This window comes from Macaca nemestrina, chromosome 12 (genome assembly GCF_043159975.1).
Source record: "Macaca nemestrina isolate mMacNem1 chromosome 12, mMacNem.hap1, whole genome shotgun sequence".
Taxonomy (NCBI): domain Eukaryota; kingdom Metazoa; phylum Chordata; class Mammalia; order Primates; family Cercopithecidae; genus Macaca; species Macaca nemestrina.
In genome coordinates, this window is record NC_092136.1 from 77,300,785 (window position 1) to 77,322,015 (window position 21,231).

Below are 21,231 nucleotides of genomic sequence, written 5' to 3' on the forward strand. Positions count from 1 at the left end.
TATGAATTCTGCCTGAGGGCTGAAAAATAAAATAGAAATAAAATAACATGGTGAAAGTTCCTACTGTTGGCTAGATAAATGTTGGCTGAATTTGAATGTGTGGCAGATATTACGCAAATTGGGGTCCTAGATAAAAAGCGTTTATGAAGTACTCTTAAGGAAGGGAAAGGATAAGAACCAGACTGCAAAAACCACTTCAGCTCCTGCACATGATGAAAGGTTTAAGTGGCCACCTTATAAAAACTGCAGTGCTTGCTGTTAGAATAAATGAGCTGCACGAGATATCTTTAAATCAATGTAAAGTAGCTGTGGTTTGTAGTTTCTGCTGCCTGGTCAAACCAGTACCTTAACTACTCCCCTTGGCTTTGTGAGTATTGTCACTGTATAATTTCAAAGAAAAAAAATCTGGAACAAGGTGTACAGAATGGGGACAGTACACCATCTGCCTGTGTACATGTCAAGAAGAAAATGTAGCAGCTGGTAACAATCCAGAAGTTTTTTTGTGCATACAAAATGGCATTTCATTTATATTTCCTTAGCACAGGATTCTAATTATGCTTTATATCCTCACAATGGTTAGCATAGGCTACAAGTAATTATGCAGTTAATCAGACTCCCCATTTGGCTTGAGCAAGCACAGCAGTCTGAATGATCTCAGACAATTTTAACAGGGAAAGGCGAGATTTTTTTTCAGATGTGTTTCAGTGCTTATGGAGGGCTAGTGGCTTCTCACCATGGTGACAATCAGGTTGCTAGGCTGGGCAAGAATAAGTGAGGAAGAATGGTGCTCTAAACAGTTCTACGAATGGCTGATGCCACTGGCAACTTTCTTCAAGTTCTGGTTAATTTCCCATGAAATAATTGCTTGGCACACATCCAAGCAGTTCCTTTATTCATTGTTTCTTTGTCTTGCCAACAGGAGGGTCAATCAATACTGAAACATACAGTTTGAACCAAGCATATGTGATGCCTACTGCACAATACACTGAGGTTAGTAACAAAGGGAGGAAGGGGTACTTCACCTTCCAGGAGGTGAAAGGGAATACAAATTCACAGAAGACTTCCAGAGGCCCCAGGCCGAGCAGGTAGAAAGTTTCCATCCAATTAAAAAGAGGTTTTTCTTTTCTGAAGGAAAAAGGATAGAAAAGTCTGATTTTAGATGAGTCATCCTGGTTTAGCAAACATTTCCTAGCTAAAGCTTCCCCATCTGCACTGTCTTGTTGTCAATTATTATAGCCAAGGCGAGAGTCAAAAGTTCTAGACCAATCTGGCCAACATGGAGAAACCCCATCTCTACTAAAAATACAAAAATTAGCCGACCAGGGTGGCACAGGCCTGTAATCCCAGCTACTTGGGAGGTTGAGGCAGAAGACCATGCCATTGCAATCCAGCCTGGGCAATAACAGTGAAACTCTGTCTCAAAAAAAAAATTATAGTTAACATTACATACGGTTTAGAAAAGAAAAAGTTTCCACCTATAATTCTGTAGTAAAAATTTGCACACAGTCAGGCGCAGTGGCTCATGCCTCTCATTCCAGACCTTCGGGAGGCCGAGGTGGATGGATCACCTGAGGTTGGGAGTTCAAGACCAGCCTGACCAACATAGAGAAACCCCATCTCTACTAAAAATACAAAATTAGCCGGGCACGGCAGCTCACGCCTGTAATCCCAGCGCTTTGGGAGGCCGAGGTGGGTAGATCACCTCACGTCAGGAGCTCGAGAGCAGCCTGGCCAACATGGTGAAACCCCATCTCTACTAAAAATACAAAAAATTAGCCGGTCATGTTGGTGGCGCATGCCTATAATCTCAGCTACTCAGGAGGCTGAGGCTGGAGAATCGCTTAAACCAAGGAGGTAGAAGTTGCAGTGAGTGGAGATCGCGACATTGCACTCCAGCCTAGGCGACAAGAATGAAACTCCGTCTCCAAAAACAAACAAACAAACAAAAATTAGCTGGGCATGGTGGCGCATGCCTGTAATCCCAGTAACTTGGGAGGCAGAGGCAGGAGAATTGCTTGAACCCAGTAGGCTGAGGGTGTGGTGAGCTGAGATCACGCCATTGCACTCCAGCCTGGGCAACAAGAGTGAAACTCCATCTCAAAAAAACAAACAAACAAAAAAACCATAGTAACTTCTGGTTTTTTCCATATGCATCTGTATTTAATAGCTTTATTCATAAAGCATATTTTACATTCAGTTTTTGAGTTTTCACATAAGATTTTATTTTAAGTAGTCTTCCTCAAATAATCCCCCAAAGACACAAACTATGTTGTCTCGCCTGAGTGATGGGATTGAGTGATTTCTCCCTCTATTTACCAATGTTTTTTGTAATGTTGTCATATTACTGTTATAACTTAAAAATAAAATTTAAAAAGCTTATCTGACCATTTAGGTGTAAACATTTCACAACAGTAAGTATAATTTTAAACTTTTTTTTTGGATTACCTGAATAAAGTCTTCAGTGACGAAATACTATATATGGTGAATAGTAACATGAGTAAGATTTTAATGGGAAGTTCTGTTAAAAGAACAGAAAAAAAAAAGATAATTGAGCTGATGAGAGAAAGACTCAGGATGCTGAAAGTAATATAAGCACACTGACACAGCTATATAATGCTAATAATGTTTTTTAAGTTTAATTTTACATTTTTGTGACATCCAGAGATGCTGAGAATTAGGGGAAATTGGAGGTTTTATTTAAGAAGATGAATGATCTCTCTCCTTCCAAGAGATTTTAGGGTTGTTTAAATCAGATGTATTAATCTTTAGGCCTCGATGAAAAGGGTGTGATAGTCAAATATATCTTTCTCAAAAGAAGCTGTTTACCTGGTGCAGTGAAAAGCAGAGGAAAGAGGGAATAATGTCCTGTTGTGGTCAGAATCAGAAAAATCGAAGCATCTCCTGCTTTTTGCACAGACAAAAGGCTAAAAATAAAAATAATTTCTTAAAACAACAACTGATATTACACTTGCAAATAGCTTAAATAAACTGCATCTCTTATTACATTAGAACTGGCTTAGGCATAAAAGAACATGATGATTTTGCCACAAGTTCAATTTAGTTGAGAATATTAATTTTCTAGTAGGAAACTTTAAGCAATCAATAGCATGTATCCAACTGAATCAGGGGTATCATAAAAGAATCTTGCTTCTGGCTGGGCACAATGGCTCATGCCTCTAATCCCAGCACTTTGGGAGACCAAGGCAGGAGGATCAACTGAGGTCAGGAGTTCAAGACCAGCCTGGCCAACATGGTGAAAACCCGTCTCTGCTTAAAATACAAAAATTAGCTGGGCATAGTGGTGGGCGCTTGTAACCCCAGCTACTCAGGAGGCTGAGGCAGGAGAATCGCTTGAACCTGGGAGGCAGAGATTGCAGTGAGCCGAGATCATGCCATTGCACTCCAGCCTGGGTGACAGAGCGAGACTCTGTCTCCAAAAAAAAAAAAGAATCTTGCTTCCCTGAGTAATCGCCTTCTCCAAAGACGGGAATGTTGTGGGATTGGGAGCTGCCTAGTGGTGGCAGTCAGGGAAACAGGACTTGGAGTTTCATTTCCAACCCTATAGCTCATCTGTTGGACAATGCCCTTGACCTGCTGGTGTTCGGTGTGAATTCAGACTAAAGACATTAAAAGTTTTTGCTTTACTTTTTAATTTGGAAACTCCAAGCTACTAAATGAACCCAGACAAGCCATATACTGGCCTGACAAATTTGCTTAATGTACTTTCAGAGCTTAAATGATTTCTCAAGATTTAAGAAAAATATCAAGAAAAAGGCTATTATTACCATTTATCTATCTATTGGGTTTCAACTATGCCTAAATTGGACACTATTACATTTAAAATGGTTTTTTTTAGCATGGCATAGTGAAAAGATCATAGACTCAACATCATAAGATTCAGGTCCTAACTCTAATTCTTGCGACCTGTGTGACTTTGGATAAGTCACAGACATTTTGAGCCCTAGATTCTTCAGATGTTAAGACAGAGAATAAGCCTGTTTTGGTGGCTCACGCCTGCAATCCCAGCACTTTGGGAGGCTGAGGTAGAAGACTGCTTGAGCCCAGTAGTTTGAGACCAGCCTAGGCAACATGGCAAGACCCTGTCTCTACCAAAAAGAAAAAAAAGAAAAAAAAAGGGAATAATACCCATTTATTTTATCTTCTTTTTTTTTTTTTTTGAGACAGGTCTCGTTCTATTGCCCCAGGGTAGAGTGCAATGGCGCCATCTTGGCTCACTGCAACCTTTGCCTCCCAGGTTCAAAGAATCTTCATGCCTCAGCCTCCCAAGTAGCTGGGATTACAGGCATACACCACCATGCCTGGCTAATTTTTGTATTTTTAGTAGAGATGGGGTTTTGCCATGTTGGCCAGGCTGATCTCAAACTCCTGGCATCAAGTGACCCACCACTTCAGCCTCCCAAAATACTGGGATTGCAGATGTAAGCCACCATGCCTGGCCCTTTATCTTAAAGATTACTGTGAGGCTCAAAAGAAAGAATGCAAAACAAAAACAGTTCTGGAAAATCTGAAATGTAGTACAGTATCAGGTATTATTCCAGAAGAGACTAAATCCTTACTTCGACTAACAACACTTAACAAGGAACCATGGAACCTTATTTTCAGACGGGATGACGCCAAAGCCCAAGCTTTTTCTTTTTTTCATTTCTGAGATGGAGTCTCGCTCGGTCACCCAGACTGGAATGCAGTGGTGCAATCTCAGCTCACTGCAACCTCCTCCTCCCGGGTTCAAGTGATTCTCCTGCCTCAGCCTCTCTAGTAGCTAGGACTACAGGCATGTGTCACCACGCCCGGCTAAGATTTTGTATTTTTAGTAAAGACGAGGTTTCACCATGTTAGCCAGGATGGTCTCGATCTCCTGACCTCGTGATATGCCCACCTCGGCCTCCTAAAGTGCTGAGCTTTGGAGGCGTGAGCTACCGCGCCGGGCCAGCCCAGGCTTTTTCTATAACATACTGCCCCTCAATGATCAGATCTAAAAGCCGGCTTTCATGGTACTTAATCACTACAGTGCTTCTTTCCAAAAAGGCAGAAACAGAAACAGTACATGCATTTTTGCCTACCTTCATGGGTCCAAGAATCCCAAGTTAAGCATCCCTGTCCTGTCCTAATAGAAGGAAATCTGTTCCTATACATCTTTGTTTTTGCCTATCCTGGTGAACATGACCAGAAGGGACAGAGCAAATAGAAAATAGGAACATTGTGAAATATGCCGAAATGCTCACTGGCTGAGCTATCTGCTTACCTCATTGGGAGAATTGCTAGAAGTATGGCTTTTTCATGAACATGCCAACCAAACATAAAGGAGCTCAAGGCACAAAGAGTTAGACATCGGAGAAAGCCTCTGGGCCCTTGGGGTTTAAACCAAAGACAGAAAATAGAGGGCTAGAAACAACAGGCAAAGATAAACTTCAGTATCATTTGAAATAGACTTTACAGAAACAGAGTTCAGGTGAATACAATTTGCATCATCTCTGAGAGACAGCAGATCTTAGACAATTCTTCATGAAACCAAATCATTGATCACTTTGTGCACAGTCTAACAAAAGTTAACATAAAGGCAACAACTCAGAAAAAATTGGCATTTGACGCGTGTGTGTGTGTGTATATATATATATATATATATATATATATATTTTTTTTTTTTTTTGAGATGGAGTCTCGCTCTGTCGCCCAGGCTGGAGTGCAGTGGCACGATCTCAGCTCACTGCAAACTCTGCCTCCTGGGTTCAAGTGATTTTCCTGCCTCAGCCTCCCGAGTAGCTGGGATTACAGGTGCATGCCACCACGCCCAGCTAATTTTTGTATTTTTAATAGAGACAGGGTTTTACCATGTTGGCCAGGCTGGTCTTGAAATCCTGACCTCGTGATCTGCCCGCCTTGGCCTCCCAAAGTGCTGGGATTACAGGTTTGAGCCACCACACCTGGCCTTGATGTATATCGTTAACTCATTAAAATTAATTCTACTGGCTAGGCATGGTGGCTCATGCCTATAATCCCAGCACTTTGGGAGGCCAAGGCAGGCAGATCACTTGAGGTTAGGAGTTCAAGAATAGCCTGACCAACGAGTGAAACTCATCTCTACTAAAAATACAAAAAAAAAATTAGCTGGGTATGGTGGCACATACCTGTATTCCCTGGTACTCTGGAGGCTGAGGCAAGAGAATCGCTTGAACCCGGGAGGCAGAGGTTGCAGTGAGCTGAAATTGTACCACTGCACTTCAGCCTAGGTGACAGAGCAAGACTCAGTCTCAAAAAAAAAAAATTGGCCAGGCGTGGTGGCTCATGCTTGTAATCCTAGAACTTTGGGAGGCTGAGGTGAGTGGATCACGAGGTCAGGAGTTCAAGACCAGCCTGGCCAAGATGGTGAAACCCCGTCTCTACTAAAAACTACAAAAAAGGCCGGGTGTGGTGGCTCACACCTGTAATCCCAGAACTTTGGGAGGCCGAGGTGGGTGGATCACGAGGTCAGGAGATCGAGACCATCTTGGCCAACATGGTGAAACCCTGTCTCTACTAAAATAAAAAAAAAAATTAGCTGGGTGTGGTGACGTGCACCTATAGTTCCAGCTAGTCAGAAGGCTGAGGCAGGGGAATCGCTTGAACCCGGGAGGTGGGGGTTGCAGTGAGCTGAGATCGCGCCACTACACTCCAGCCTGGCGAGAGAGCAAGACTCCGTCTCAAAAAACAAAAACAAAAACAAAAAAACTGCAAAAACATTAGTCGAGTGTGGTAGCAGGCACCTGTAATCCCAGCTACTCGGGAGGCTGAGGCAGGAGAATCACCACTGCACTCCAGCCTGGACGACAGAGTAAGACTCTGTCTCAAAAAAAAAAAAAAAAAATTAATTATACTATCAAGATTAATAATTAGGTTCTGTGATATACCGTCTAACAACTTACTATATCTTCATAGTTTACTAATAGTTCACTTATTAATGAACCTAATAGGTCAAACTACAGAAGTCCATAGATACTTTTGAGCCAATAAATTAGATTTACCATATTAACAAATATCTAGGTTTTATGGACTGGAAGGCCATAGAAACTATATGTACCTCATAAGGCTGAAATTTTAGGAAAAACGTTTTACCTCAATTAAAATCTGTGAACAAACAGGCCAACAGAGCTTAATTATCTACATACCTGTACTGCCATGTAATTAAGTGGAGTCAGGTGGTTGCTAGCAGGTTTGAAACATTCAGAAACCAAAATTAAAGATGAGTGTAATTATCGAAACGATTGAGTTGTTTATATTGAATTCTACTAAAATTATACCATGAAATTGAAGTCACTGTAATCACTAATGAAATTTTAGAAACGAAAATTTCTCAAGTACTTAGAATGAGGCCTCTAAGAGCATCTTACTCATATTAGACTCATCTTAGGTTCAAAAAGCCATTGTCGACTCTCTCAACTCATTATCACCATCAAGACAAAACATCCACACTGTCCAGATACATTTGGAATTTTGATAATTTAGCTAAGGATGAGAAAAACAAACCAAATCTGGATGTCCCTGCCACAAACATTTCCTTCTTTTCTTCGCAGCATGATCCATGCCTCTTTCTCCCTGGGCTTTTCTTTTTCCCTTCCCCCAGGGTGAACAGATGGTCTAACAGCCACTGGCAAGAATCTCTCACAGAGGCTTTACTGGTAATCCTTCCTTATGGTGTTCAAAGTTACTCTAAGAATTGCTAGGAAATGCTTCAATCTGCAGAAGGATTACAGGCATGAAATTTATCCTACAGTTGGAAGAGCTTGAAAGTTGAAATTTAATCAGCCAGACAAAAGGAAAGCAGAGAAAACTTAAGAAATGAGTACCATCTGTTGAGTTCTTACCAATATGGCAATCAGTGTGCAGATGAGGGTTGTCAAGGGAGTCACTGAGGGAAGGACTGTGTGTTGAAACTGCTGAACCAAACCACTTGTCATTGAGGCCTTGGGAATATTGTTGGGATCAAGAAATTTCAATTTCAAACCTATTAAACAGACATTTTGTTTTGTTTTATTTTTATCTTTATCAGCGAGATACCATATATTAACAAGTAATTCCTTGAGGAAAAAAAGTAAGCTACTAAATCTTATTGATGCTTCAAAGCTAAGCTTTCATGAATTTAGCCCTATACTATTCTACCCAAAATGCCTCTGGTCTCAATATTGTAATATATAAAGCAGCTCTTTGCATTGGAACAGGGAATTTGAGCAGCTTATAGGAAACTTGCCAGCAGGTGGCACAAATGGTAATCTGCTCTCACCTCTGAAAGCAAGCTTCTAGAACAATCTGAGCATGTCATGAAGGAACTTTGAATCCTTCGTCTCCTATAGGAGAAACCCTGTATTCCTAAACATAGTATCCAGTGTCTTCCATGGTCTTGTTGCCCCTTCCCACCTGTCCAATCTCATCTCTACTTTGTTAAATGCAGCTTGGCCACAATGAAATAACTGTGGGTCCTCAATATACCACTCTTAACACCTGTGTCCCTCTGCTTAGGCAACTCCCTTTGCCAAATGAACTTCTAATTCAATCACCTGAGAAAGCTCCTAAATCAATAAGCAGAACCGATTTTCTTGTGAGCTTACTTTTTTGTTTTTTGTTTTTTTTTTGAGCTGGAGTCTCACTCTGTCACCCAGAGACAGAGGCTGGAAAGCAGTGGCACCATCTAGGCTCACTGCAGCCTCTGCCTCCCACATTCCAGGTTCCAGTGATTCTCCTGCCTCAGCCTCCCCAGTAACTGGGATTACAGGCATGTGCCACCATGCCTGGCTAATTTTTGTATTTTTAGTAGAGACGGGGTGTCACCATGTTGGCCAGACTGGTCTCGAACTCCTGACTTCAGGTGATCCGCCCACCTCTGCCTCCCAAAGTGCTAGAATTATAGGCCTGAGCCAACGTGCCCAGCCGAGCGAGCTCACTCTAGCAGTGTTCACCACAAGGCACTGCACTTACTTATGTGCTCATTTCCTCTACTATACTGTATTCCTTGAAGGCAGGAATGATGATGAGTTATTTCTATCCCCAGTACATAGGAGCTCAATAAATACTTGGTTATTAAATAAATCAATTCAGAGAATGACAATACAAGCCTCAACAAGCTCCGGATAATAGGACAGACAGGGACAGTCTGAGTCCCTATAGGGCCCTGTCAAATGCCAGTCAAAATGAGTGCAATGTGGGAAAGATGTAGACTACCAAAATATTTTCTACTTACTAACCTCTTCCCCTTTCCCCTTTGGCCTGCTGATTCTCTCTTACAGCTAGTAACTATCTCCCTAAAACAAAGTTGTCTAACTCTGACACTGACTTTCCAAGTAAAACATCTTCAAAGAGACAGACACACAAGTGAGGTACAGTATAGCTTCCAGACTGAGACAAGGCAACTGACCTTTGTACCTCAAACTGTGCTGGCTGTCTAAAGCTGTTTTTGAAATATAAATGTTAGGAATTACTCTGTAAGAATGCCATGTACATCAAGCTAGATTCACAGTGAGCAACATGGTGACACAATGTAAGCTCATCACATACACAGTGTATGATTTCCTCCAAGTACTTATCAAAAACAGTAAGAGTGGCCACCATGCATGCAGTGTCTATCATGTGCCCAGGGCTCTGCACTTACTACTTTTAGCCCCGTGAGGTACAGAGATGGAGTAACCTGCCCAAAGTCACACACCTAATAGGTGGTAAAACTGAACTCAGGTTTGTCTGGCTCCAAAGTCCCTGCTGCTGATAACCTAGTACTTTTTAAATTTTGCTTCTGTTCCTCACAACACACCGTATGGGAACAGGTAAAGTACTAGCATCCCTTTCGTACAGTGAGGAAAGTAAGATGAAAGGAAGCAAATGACTTGTCAATGCCACACATTGCGATAGCAGTTTATGCAGGTGAGCCTCCAAACCAAGTCATCAGATTCCAGATCTGGAGTCCAAGGGCCGAATCTAGCCTGTGCCCAGTTTTTGCACAGCACTGAAGCTATGAATGGTTTTTACTTTTATAAGGTTTTAAACAAATGTGTGCATACAGAAATACAGACACAGACACACATATACACATGCACTGGGTGTGGCCTGCACAGCTCAAAATATTATCTGGCCAGTTACAGAAAAAGTTTGCTGACCACCACTCTTGATCATACCATTTTCCCACCAAGCTAGGTTGTATTCACAAATGAAAGACTGTGTTACCCAGAGTGAGTTATTTTTAGTAGAACCATCTCAAAGCATAACTTATTTTTCATTATAACCCAAATTTTAAACAGCATAGCCTGGGTTTTTCATTTCTTCTCATCTCATGTTAAAATGCAGGGTTATTTTCCTTATTGGTTTAATACCCAGAGTCACAACTTACATATTCTTCTTTCTTGTTTCTTATATGTTTAGGTTTAAAAGTGGAGTCGGCTGGGCATGGTGGCTTGTGCTGGTAATCCCAGCACTTTGGGAAGCCAAGGTGGGAGGATCACTTGAGACTAGAAGTTTGATCCCACTCCGGGCAACACAGTGAGACCCTCATCTCTAAAAAACAAAAATTTAAAAATCAGCCAGGTGTGGTGGTATGCACCTGCGGTCCCAGCAACTCAGGGGGCTGAGTCAAGAGGATTGTTGGAGCCCAGGAATTTAAGGCTGCAGTGCGCTATGATCTCAACATCACTGCACTCCAGCCTGGCTGACACAGTGAGACCCAGTCTCTAAAAATAAGTAGGGGTTTGAATAGGAATGGTGAGAAGGGGGGAAAAAAAGTAGGGTTAACTGCTGCTGCCAAATAATTTTTTAATTAAGGCAAAAATTACCTTTATAAAGTGTCTAAATATTTTACTGTTTCCACAGGAAAGGATCAGTAACCTCATTACCACAAGGAGCTTTTATAAGAAAAATAGTCTGTTTATTGCACTAAAGCCTCAGTCCCAAGAACTGCTCCCCCTATTCATCCTGAAGGCTGAAATGCAGGACTGGAGAACAAACAATTCGGCCACATTCAAAACACAAAGGTTCTTCCATTTCTCCATGTGCCTAGTCCTTTCAATATTCAGAGTCTGAGTTAAGAATGCTCGCTACCATACCGATGACAGACAGCACTTTGTCCAAAGCATTGTACAAAGCCCAGAAGTTTGGAGCCCAGTATGCATGACAGAGGCCCCTCTTGAAAGGAAAGAGCCGGGAAAAGACTTGAGGCAGCTGATTCTGTTGAAAAGAGAAATGAAACTGATTAAACAGTCATCAATCTTTTTCAAATTCAAAAAGAGAACTAGGGAACTCTTTATGGTATAGTGTGTAGAATGTTATGGGGTCTGGGTTCTAGTCTCTATTCCTTCAAGTAAGTGGTTGTATGCTCACCACAATGTAAGTTCACAGAACCTTTTTTGGTCTCACTTTGTCCACTCTCCAGTGGGACAATATACACAAAAATACTTTGAATACCAGTCCGTACTATTGTAAGTATAATAATGGAAGAATTTACAAGCTACAAAGCAAAACACAGACTGCAGCTTATCCATGTCTACTAGGGTGAAGGGGAGAGCTGGGAAGACTACGAAAGATGTGATGCATTTCAGTTTTAGTAAGAATTAAAATTAATTAGTTGATTTCAGGGCAGGGAAGAAGAGGAAAAAAGAAAATATCTGAACATCTGTTAAATTCTATGCACTTTAGAATGTTTGCTGTCCATGTAAGACTACAAAATTATTGATTTTGTTACAAATACATTTTATCAAGTAGGTAAACTTACAAGGACAGAATATACAAATAGTGAAGATCAATTCTGTGTTTGTGTATGTGTAACGTATAAACATATACATGTATACATATAGACATATTTGAATGTGCACAAAAATGTCTGAAAGAATACTATCCTATTGGGCCAGGAGCGGTGGCTCACACCTGTAATCCCAGCACTTTGGGAGGCTGAGGTGGGTGGATCACCTGAGGTCAGGAGTTCGAGACCAGTCTGACGAACACGGTGAAACCCTGTCTCTACTAAAAATACAAAAAGTAGCCAGGCGTGGTGGTGGGGCGCCTGTAATCCCAGCTATTCAGGAGACAGGAGAATCGCCTGAATCCAGGAGGTGGAGGTTGCAGTGAGCCGAGATCACGCCACTGCATTCCAGCCTGGGCAATACAGCGAGACTCCACCTTTAAAAAAAAAAAAAGGAATAATACCCCATCTTTGGGGAGTCAAGTTGGGTAGGAAGACTAAGAAAAAAGTAGCTTTTACTTATTTTATATATTCCTGGCTTTATTATGTTTTCTAAACACCAACAAAGAACATGTATTAATAGAAAAAAAAAAAAAAGGCTTACCAAGGCTAGGAAAGGACCCAATGAAAGAGCAGAAACTAGGAAAACAACCAGTCCCAGGGAAATAACACGAACAAAGCTGAAGCTGTTCCATCGAATAGACCCATCTACAGAAAAGGAACATTATCAGTAACCAGGAAGATGGAAAGGAACATTAACCACAACCTATATCATGTGCTAAAACTAGAAGTATCCCACAATAGTACACCAATCTATTCATGATGTGGCAAGAGCACAGAAAAGCGAGAGTGGGTAAAGGGCTTACGGGATCAGCTGCTGAGGTATCTGCTGTGCTCCATAAAACCTTCTTATCAAGCAAGCCACCAAGTCAACACAGTAAGGAAAAAATCGAAAATGTTTTTGCTATTATCACCAAAACTTGCCTGGTTTATTTGCAGTGAAACAGTAGGATCGCAGCAGATATACACCATAAGCTGGTGCTACATAGAGGTAGATGTGCTTGAAATGTAGGAGAACAGCAAAGAAAAATGCTCCTTCCATATGCCTTTTCTAGGAGATTTAAAAGGGAAATATCACTTTAAAATTCAGGATAAATGAAATGCAATAATGTGGTATCCTGGATTGAATCCTGGAACAGAAAAACAACATTAAAGGAAAAATGGGTGAAATTCAAATGCACCAATATTGCTTTCTTAGTCTTGATGAATGTACCATGGTTATGTAAGGTGGTAATGGGGGAAAATGGGTGAGGGGTATATAGGAACTCTCTGTACTATTTCTACAACTTTTCTGGAACGCTAAAATTATTCTACAAAAAGGTTATTAAAAAAACTAAAATTAGGCTGAGTGTGGTGGCTCACACCTGTAATCCCAGCACTTTGGTAAGCCGAGGAGGAAGGATTGCTTGACCCCTGGAGTTCAAGACCAGCCTGGACAAAATAGGGAGGCCCTGTCTCTACAAAAAAATAAAAAAATTAGCTAGGCGCGATGGCTTACACCTGTAGCACGAGCTACTCTGGAGGCTGAGGTAAGAGAATCTGCTTCAGCCCAGGAGGCAGAGGCTGCAGTGAGCCATGATGACGCCATTGCACTCCAACTTGGGTGACAGAGTGAGGCCCTGTCTCCAAAATGAATAAATAAATAATACAAATAAACAATACCTACTTTTATTTTTATTTTTGAGATGGAGCCTCACTCTGTCTTGCCCAGGCTGAAGTGCAGTGGCACAATCCTGACTCACTGCAGCCTCTGCCTCCTCGGTTTGAGCAATTCTCCTGTCTCAGCCTCCCGAGTAGCTGAGACTACAGGTGTGTGCCAACACACCCGGCTAATTTTTGTATTTTTTAGTAGAGGCAGGGTTTCACCATGTTGGCTAGGCTGGTCTCAAACTCCTGACCTCAGGTGATCCACCCACCTCAGCCTCCCAAAGTGCTGGAATTACAGGCATGAGCCACTGCACCCAGCCAAATACCTACTTTTTTTTTTTTTTTGAGACGGAGTCTCGCTCTGCCGCCCAGGCTGGAGTGCAGTGGCCGGATCTCAGCTCACTGCAAGCTCCGCCTCCCGGGTTCACGCCATTCTCCTGCCTCAGCCTCCCGAGTAGTTGGGACTACAGGCGCCCGCCACCGCGCCCGGCTAGTTTTTTGTATTTTTTAGTAGAGACGGGGTTTCACCGTGTTCGCCAGGATGGTCTCGATCTCCTGACCTCGTGATCCGCCCATCTCGGCCTCCCAAAGTGCTGGGATTACAGGCTTGAGCCACCGCGCCCGGCCCAAATACCTACTTTTAAAGATGTATTCTGAAATACAAATACAGTATCTGGGATGTGTTTTAAAATAATCCGTGTGTGTGTAGATCATTGTACTATTTTCTCTACTTTTGTATGATTTAAATGTTCTATAATAAGATGTTTTAAAGTCACACCTGGAATCCCAGCATTTTGGGAGGCCAAGGCAGGAGGCTCACTTGAGGTCAGGAGTTGAGAACAGCCTGGGCAATACAGGTGAGACTCTGTCCCTACAAAAAAATATAAATATTAGCTAGGCATGGTGGCATGCCCTGTAGTCCCTGCTACTTGGGAGGCTGAGGTGGGAGCACTGCTAGAACCCAGGTTGAGACTACAGTGAGCCATGATCTTGCCACTGCGTTCCAGCCTGGGCAACAGAGCAAGACTGTGTCTTAAAAAAAAAAAAATTTTTTTTTCTTCTCACTGTCATCCAGGCTGGAATGTAACAGCCTGATCTTGGTTTACTTCAGCCTTGACCTCCTGGGGTCAAGAGATCCTCCTGCCTCAGCCTCCTGTGTAGCTGGGACCACAGGTACACACCAGCACACCTGGCTAATTTTTTCATTTTCTGTAGAGACGGGATCTCATTTTGTTGCCTAGGCTGGTCTCAAACCCTGGCCTCAAGTGATCCTTCCGCCTTGGCCTCCCAAAGTGCTGGGATTACAGGAGTGAACCGCCATGCCTGGCCCAAGGTAAATATTCTATAACCAATATAAGGAAAACATAGGCAAGTGATTCCAGCTAGCTTTTGAGACGGAGTTTTGTTCTTGTTGCCCAGGCTGGAGTGCAATGGTGCGGTCTCATCTTACTGCAACCTCCACTTCCCGGGTTCAAGTAATTCTCCTGCCTCAGCCTCCCAAGAAGATGGGATTACAGGTGCTACCACCACGCCTGGCTAATTTTTGTGTATTTTTAGTAGAGACGGGGTTTCACCATGTTGGCCAGGCTGGTCTCGAACTCCTGACCTCAAGTGATCCACCAGTCTCAGCCTCCCAAAGTGCTGGGATTATAGGCATGAGCCACTGCGCCAGCCCAGCTAGCTTTTATACTGAGCATAGTGTGTTCATAAATTCATTATTCCAACAAAGATTTATCAAGTACTAAGCCTTATGCTGAGATCATATCCTACATGTCATCAGTAATAACAGACTGCAAATTCTCACTTAGGAATTAGAACCCAGAGAATTCAATTACCTTCACCCCTCACAGTTTCAGAATAGCTGAAGTTGATTTCCAAAGAAGGCTGGGAATGAGAACATGAACAAATATATATGATGCTATGCTACCAAAAATATCAATTAAATTTTATATTGTAGATTAGGTAACTTATATAGCACTATCAGGCTGAAGGCACCATCACTATCAGGCTGAAGGCACTTGATCCTAACACTACTTAGGAAAACTAAAGGTATTGTGATGGAAAAAGAACAAACAAAGGCCAGGCACAGTGGCTCACGCCTGTAATCCCAGCACTTTGGGAGGTCGAGGCGGGTGGATCACTTGAGGTCAGGAGTTCGAGACCAGCCTGGCCAACATAGTGAAACCCTGTCTCTACTAAAAATACAAAAAATTAGCCAGGCGTGGTGGTGGGGCGCCTGTAATCCCAGCTACTCAGGAGGCTGAGACAGGAGAATTGCGTGAGGTGGAGGATGCAGTGAGCTGAGATCACGGCCACTGCACTCCAGCCTGGGTGACAATGCAAGACTCTGTCTCCCAAAAAAAAAAAAAAAAGAACAAACAAAACAAAACCAGCTGCTTACTATAACTAAGAAGTTATAGTAAGACTTTGGCTGGGTGCGGTGGCTGACGCCTATAAATCCCAGCACTTTGGTAGGCTGAGATGCGCAGACTGCTTGAGCCCAGAAGTTCAAGACCAGCCTGAGCAAAATGGCAAAACCCCATCTCTACTGAAAAAGACAAAAATTAGCCTGGTGTGGTGGTGTGCACCTGTGGTCCCAGCTAACTGGAGGTTGAGGCAGGATGACTGTTTGAGCTCAGGAGGTTGAGGTTACAGTGTGCTGTGACTGCACCACTGCATTCTCTCGCCTGGGTGACACAGCATGACACTGTCTCCAAAAAAAAAAAAGAAGAAGTCTGAAATCTACCCACCTCACAGGAATTTTGGAAGGATTAAATGAGATAACAGTCCTGATGTTCTGTAGGGGAAACTGCTACAGGGACCATGAAAGGCCAGGTTCCTTCTCTCATCAGGTACGGTCTAGAATAGGTAGCTTTAGGACTAATAACAAAAAAGAGTGGGAATGCTTCCAGGTCTCTCTTCAATTTTATAACTTATTTAAGATCTGGGTAAGGTCTAGCTGATTCCATAGTCAAATTTTATTTGTTCAACAAGCATCCAACAAATATTCACTGAACAGCAATTATATTCTAATTACTATGTGGCTTTTTATGGTTAAAAGAGAAAAGTTTATCCAGACATTTATAGTTGACAAAGAACTTTAGATTATCAAATTTGATCTTTCCAATGTCCCTGTGAGGTAAGTAGCCCCATTTTACAACTAAGAATGTAGCGGTAAATTTCATTTTATGGAGAAAATGAGGCTAGGAGGGTTAAATAACTTGGCTTCAGTTAATGGTTCCCAAGCCTGATGGTGTATCAAAATTCCTTAGAGATTCTTAAGCCCCATTCCCAAAGACTTTGATTCCATGTACAAAAGGATGGCCCCGAAATCTGAATTTCTGATTTCCTCCTCTATAGGAGGAATAATAATTCCAATAACTTCACAGAATGGTTCTAAAGTTTACTCAATAAGATATATGTAAGCCAGGTGTGGTGGCACACATCTGTAATCCCAGAGACTCAGGAAGCAGAGGTAGGAGGATTGTTCAAGGCCAGGAGTTCAAGACCTGTCTGTAATCCCAGCATTTTGGGAGGCCAGAGTGGGAGGATCACTTGTGGTCAGCAGTTTAAGACCAGCCTGGATAGTGAAACCCCCTTCTCTACCAAAAAAAAAAAAAAAAAAAAAAGTTAGCCATATATGGTGGCATGCACCTGTAGTTCTAGCTACTCAAGAGGCTGAGGTGAGAGGATTGCTTGAGCCCAGGAGTCTGAGGAGGCAGTGAGCCATGATAGCGCCACTGCCCTCCAGCCTGGGGTGACAGAGCGAGATGTTGGGGAAAAAAAAAAAAAAGATATATGGAATGTATGTAATCTTAAGTAGCCATGTATTCGAGTAAGCCCTGAGTTGCATAGCTCATTAACATTAGTCAGGATTACACACAGTTCTTCTGATTCCAAATCCCCTTCTATTACATTAATCTTAATGCTGCTGATAGTAAAGTACCACCATTATAGTTATTATATTGTAAAGACTGCTGCTAGAGATTTCATTCATACATAAATTATCCCAACCAGACAAAGAAAATGTAATTTAGGGGCCGGGCATGGTGGCTCATGCCTGCAATCCCAGCACTTTGGGAGGCTGAGGCGGGCAGATTACTTGAGGTCAGGAGTTTGAGACCAGCCTGGTCAACATGGTAAAATCCCATCTCTACTAAAAATACAAAAATTAGCCGGGCATGGTGGTGGGTGCCTGTAATCCCAGCTACTTGGGAGGCTGAGGAACAAGAATCACTTGAACCTGGGAGGCAGAGGTTGCAGTGACCCGAGATCGCGCCACCGCACTCCAGCCTGGGCGATAGAGCGAGACTCAGTCTAAAAAACAAACAAACAAACAAACAAACAAACAAAAAAAGAAAAGAAAGAAAATGTAATTTAGGGCAGGCCCAGGGGCTCACGCCTGTAATCCCAGCACTATGGGAGGCCAAGGCAGGAGGATCACTTGTGGTCAGCAGTTCGAGCCAACATGGCGAGACCCTGTCTTTCCTAAAAATACAAAAATTAGCCAGGTGTGGTAGTGTGCACCTGTAATCTCAGCTACTCATGAGGCTTGAACCCAAGAGACAGAGGTTGCAGTGAGCTAAGATTGCGCACTGTACTCCAGTCTGGGTGACAAAGTGGGACTGTCTCAAAACACAAACAAAAACTCAATTTAATTCAGGCCTGCCACATGCTAATAAGTTTTTGGAGTACAATTTTCTCATCTGTTAAATGAAGAAAATCACGGTCAAAAGTGAAGATGGAATTTGTGAGAAATACCCAATAAAAGTGTCTATAGCACTTGGCAACTCAAAACAGTCAAATAAATTTACCCATCACCCACTACACTGTTCCTTTTACAATCTAAAAACTTACCTAAAAGCAAAAAAATCTAATTTAACAATTATGTTTACCTGAAATAATCGTGCAATGGAGAGTAGCATTAATCCAAATAAAAAGCCATTGTACTGAAAATGAATATCTGGACTTAGGTCAAGGAAAGACAACAGAGGATATCAAATTCATAATGAACTGTACCAGCTGATGGAGTATAGAAATTCCAAATGCTTTAACAGCAAAATTAAAGACAAAAAATACTACTACTAATGTGGACTGCTCATAAATAAGTTTTCTATAAACAGAGTCAAATCTTTTTTTAAATACTTTTTTTTTTTTTTTTTTGAGATGGAGTCTCACTGTCACCCAGGCTGGAGTGCGATGGCGCAGTCTTGGCTCACTGCAGTCTCTGCCTCCTCCTGGGTTCAAGCGATTCTCCTGCCTCAGCCTCCTGAGTAGCTGGGACTACAGGCGCATACCACCACACCTGGCTAATTTTTTTGTGTTTTTAGTAGAGACGGGGTTTCACTATGTTGGCCAGGCTGGTCTCGAACTCCTGACCTTGTGATCCCCCCACCTTGGCCTCCCAAAGTGTTGGTATTACAGACGTGAGCCACTGCACCAGGCCTAAATACATATTTTTAGTTTTGCTAATCTCTGTATCATTCCCATTTTGCCAAAGCAAACACCATAGTCAAATCTTTAGTTGAAACTTATATGTGGGGGCATGGTGGCTCACACCTGCAATCCCAGCACTTTGGGAGGCTGACATGGGTAGATCACGTGAGACCAAGCGTTCAAGACCAGCCTGGATAACATGGCAAACCCCCATCTCTAACAAAAATACAAAACTTAGATGTTGTGGCACACAACTGTAGTCCCAGCTACTTGGGAGGCTGAAGCACAAGAATCACTTGAACCCAGGAGGCGGACATTGCAGTGAGCTGAGATTGTGCCACTGCACTCCAGTCTGGGTAACAGAGCAAGACTGTCTCAGGAAAAAAAAAAAAAAAAGGAAAGAAACTTAATGTTCAATGACATCTTAGACTAGATGATGATTTAAAATATATATATTTTTTTCATTTAAAAAGAAATTTATGTTTGAGAAGAAAAACAAAACTTTCCCAGGTTTTTCCTACCTTTTCTACCTTAAAGGCCCCACAGCTAAGAGGCAATAAGTTTTTTATTTGTTTTTTAGAATTAGGGATGAGAAAGGAAGGTACCTAACTGCTAGTAAAGCCACCTGCATGCAGCATTGCATTGTTTATAGGACATATACAATCTTATGTATTAAGCCTCACAATGAACCTGTGAGGTGTTTAGAATTATCCTCTTTAGAGATACTTTAGAGATTAAGAGATTAAGCCTCAGAGACAGTCATCCACTCATGGTCCTAAAGCTGCTGATGGCAACTAAGATTTGAGTTCAGGTTACACTGAAACCAGAGTCTGGGTGCTTTCCTCCACACCAGGCTACCTTTATGAAAATTGCAACTATTAGCGTCCATTACGAGGATTTTAATTTCATTCAGAAGCCTTGAATTTAAAAACTTTGCCTTTTAATATGTGGTAAGCCAAGATGGTAGAAAAGCACGAATGCCTGACCATTCCCACACGCACACTGTGATATGCCTTTTCCAATTAAAGGTATTTGGAATAACGTGTTATAAAACTATTGAATATATATATCACATTAATATAAAAATAGTTCACAATCTCAGTACATTGTTTTATTGATGATTTAGCTGGTTCTCACATATCCCACTAATTTTTCAGAAATGAAATACTCTAACCTCAGAGTCCAGTGAAGTTGGGCAGAGACCACACAGTTAAGTGAGCCTACTAACCCACCCCACACCCATTTTCAGAAGCAGCTCACATCTCCAATCATTATTACGAAAACATTAATCTTATATTAGTATATATCAGAATAAGTAAGGGAATAGTACATAGAATATCAAGGATACGATCCACAATTAATAACCCGAAGTTCCACAGAAGTAATACCGATAGAATAAATTTTGGCTTTTCTGTAAGTTCTTTACCCACTTTTTTTCCATCAATGCATTTACAGCACCTACATTGAAACATTAGGAAAGAAACAGAAACAACTTTGCTCTTCACTGGAACATCACTTCTGCAGAGTAAACTATGATACATTAGTCATTCCTGACAAACTACGTGCCATTCTTTTTTTTTTTTTTTTTTTTCCAATTTTTCTTTTTCTTTTTTTAGAAGGGATAGGGTATCACTATGTTGCCCAGGCTGATCTCAAACTCCGGGGCTCAAGCGATCCTCCTGCCCTGGCATCCCAGAGTCCATGCCATTCTTGATTTCTTAAAAAGGTCACAGCAAGCTGAGCAGGGTGGCAGGTGCCTGGCTACTCAGGAAGATGAAGTGAGAGAACCATTTGAGCTTGGGAGTCTGAGGCCAGCCTGGGCAACATAGTAAGACCTTGTCACTAGAAAAAAAAAAAGGGGGGTAGCACAAACAAGGACCTCAGGGCCTATTCCATGTCTTTTTCTAAGCTATGCTGATCTAAAACAAAGTCTTCATTTAATAAAATTAAAAATAAAAAGTCACGTAAACCCCAAAGTAGGGATTTTGAAAACTGAGAGAGCATACATTATTTCAGTCCTTAAGAGTAGAAACTGCAGACCAGGCTGATTTAGCACTCTAAATTATGTATCACATAATACCAGCCAGATTAAGAACAGAACTGCAAATGTGCAGCTCCTGACGGTCCAAATGATAATTTAAAAACCCTTATGTAAAAATGCATGACATTTAAATGTTGAGATATATTACTAAGTGACAACAGCAGCAGGTGACAAAACAGTAAAATCCTTTTTTTGTTTTATGAAAATTATATTCGAACACAGAAAAGAGACTAAACTAACATACACCAAAATGTTAATAGTGGTTAGTACAGGTGGGGGAGTATGAATCATTTTTACTTTGCGTGTGTGTGCTTTTCCAAAGTTTTTACAATGGACGATA

The 21,231-nt window shown here is 41.8% G+C and overlaps 1 protein-coding gene across 13 annotated transcripts in view; it reads right to left on the reverse strand.

Annotated features, from left to right (window-relative positions):
• Positions 1-875: 875 nt before the first annotated feature.
• Positions 876-21,231, reverse strand: part of LOC105468809 (ALG8 alpha-1,3-glucosyltransferase) — a 38,374-nt gene continuing 18,018 nt past the window's right edge. For 7 of the 13 annotated variants that reach the window (XM_011719187.2, XM_011719191.2, XM_011719188.3 and 4 more), the window contains 10 exons: positions 20,199-20,308; positions 18,310-18,377; positions 12,692-12,818; positions 12,312-12,415; positions 11,076-11,196; positions 7,860-7,999; positions 5,264-5,403; positions 2,827-2,924; positions 2,446-2,518; positions 876-1,125 (listed from right to left, as the gene is read on the reverse strand). In XM_011719187.2, the coding sequence (XP_011717489.2) occupies positions 894-1,125; positions 2,446-2,518; positions 2,827-2,924; positions 5,264-5,403; positions 7,860-7,999; positions 11,076-11,196; positions 12,312-12,415; positions 12,692-12,818; positions 18,310-18,377; positions 20,199-20,308 (1,213 nt within the window). In that variant the 3' untranslated portion in view covers positions 876-893. Of the gene's footprint in view, positions 1,126-2,445; positions 2,519-2,826; positions 2,925-5,263; positions 5,404-7,859; positions 8,000-11,075; positions 11,197-12,311; positions 12,416-12,691; positions 12,898-13,131; positions 13,225-18,309; positions 18,378-20,198; positions 20,309-21,231 lie in introns of those variants that run through there. The other 6 variants (XM_071075357.1, XM_071075358.1, XM_071075359.1 and 3 more) reach the window with 6 other exon arrangements.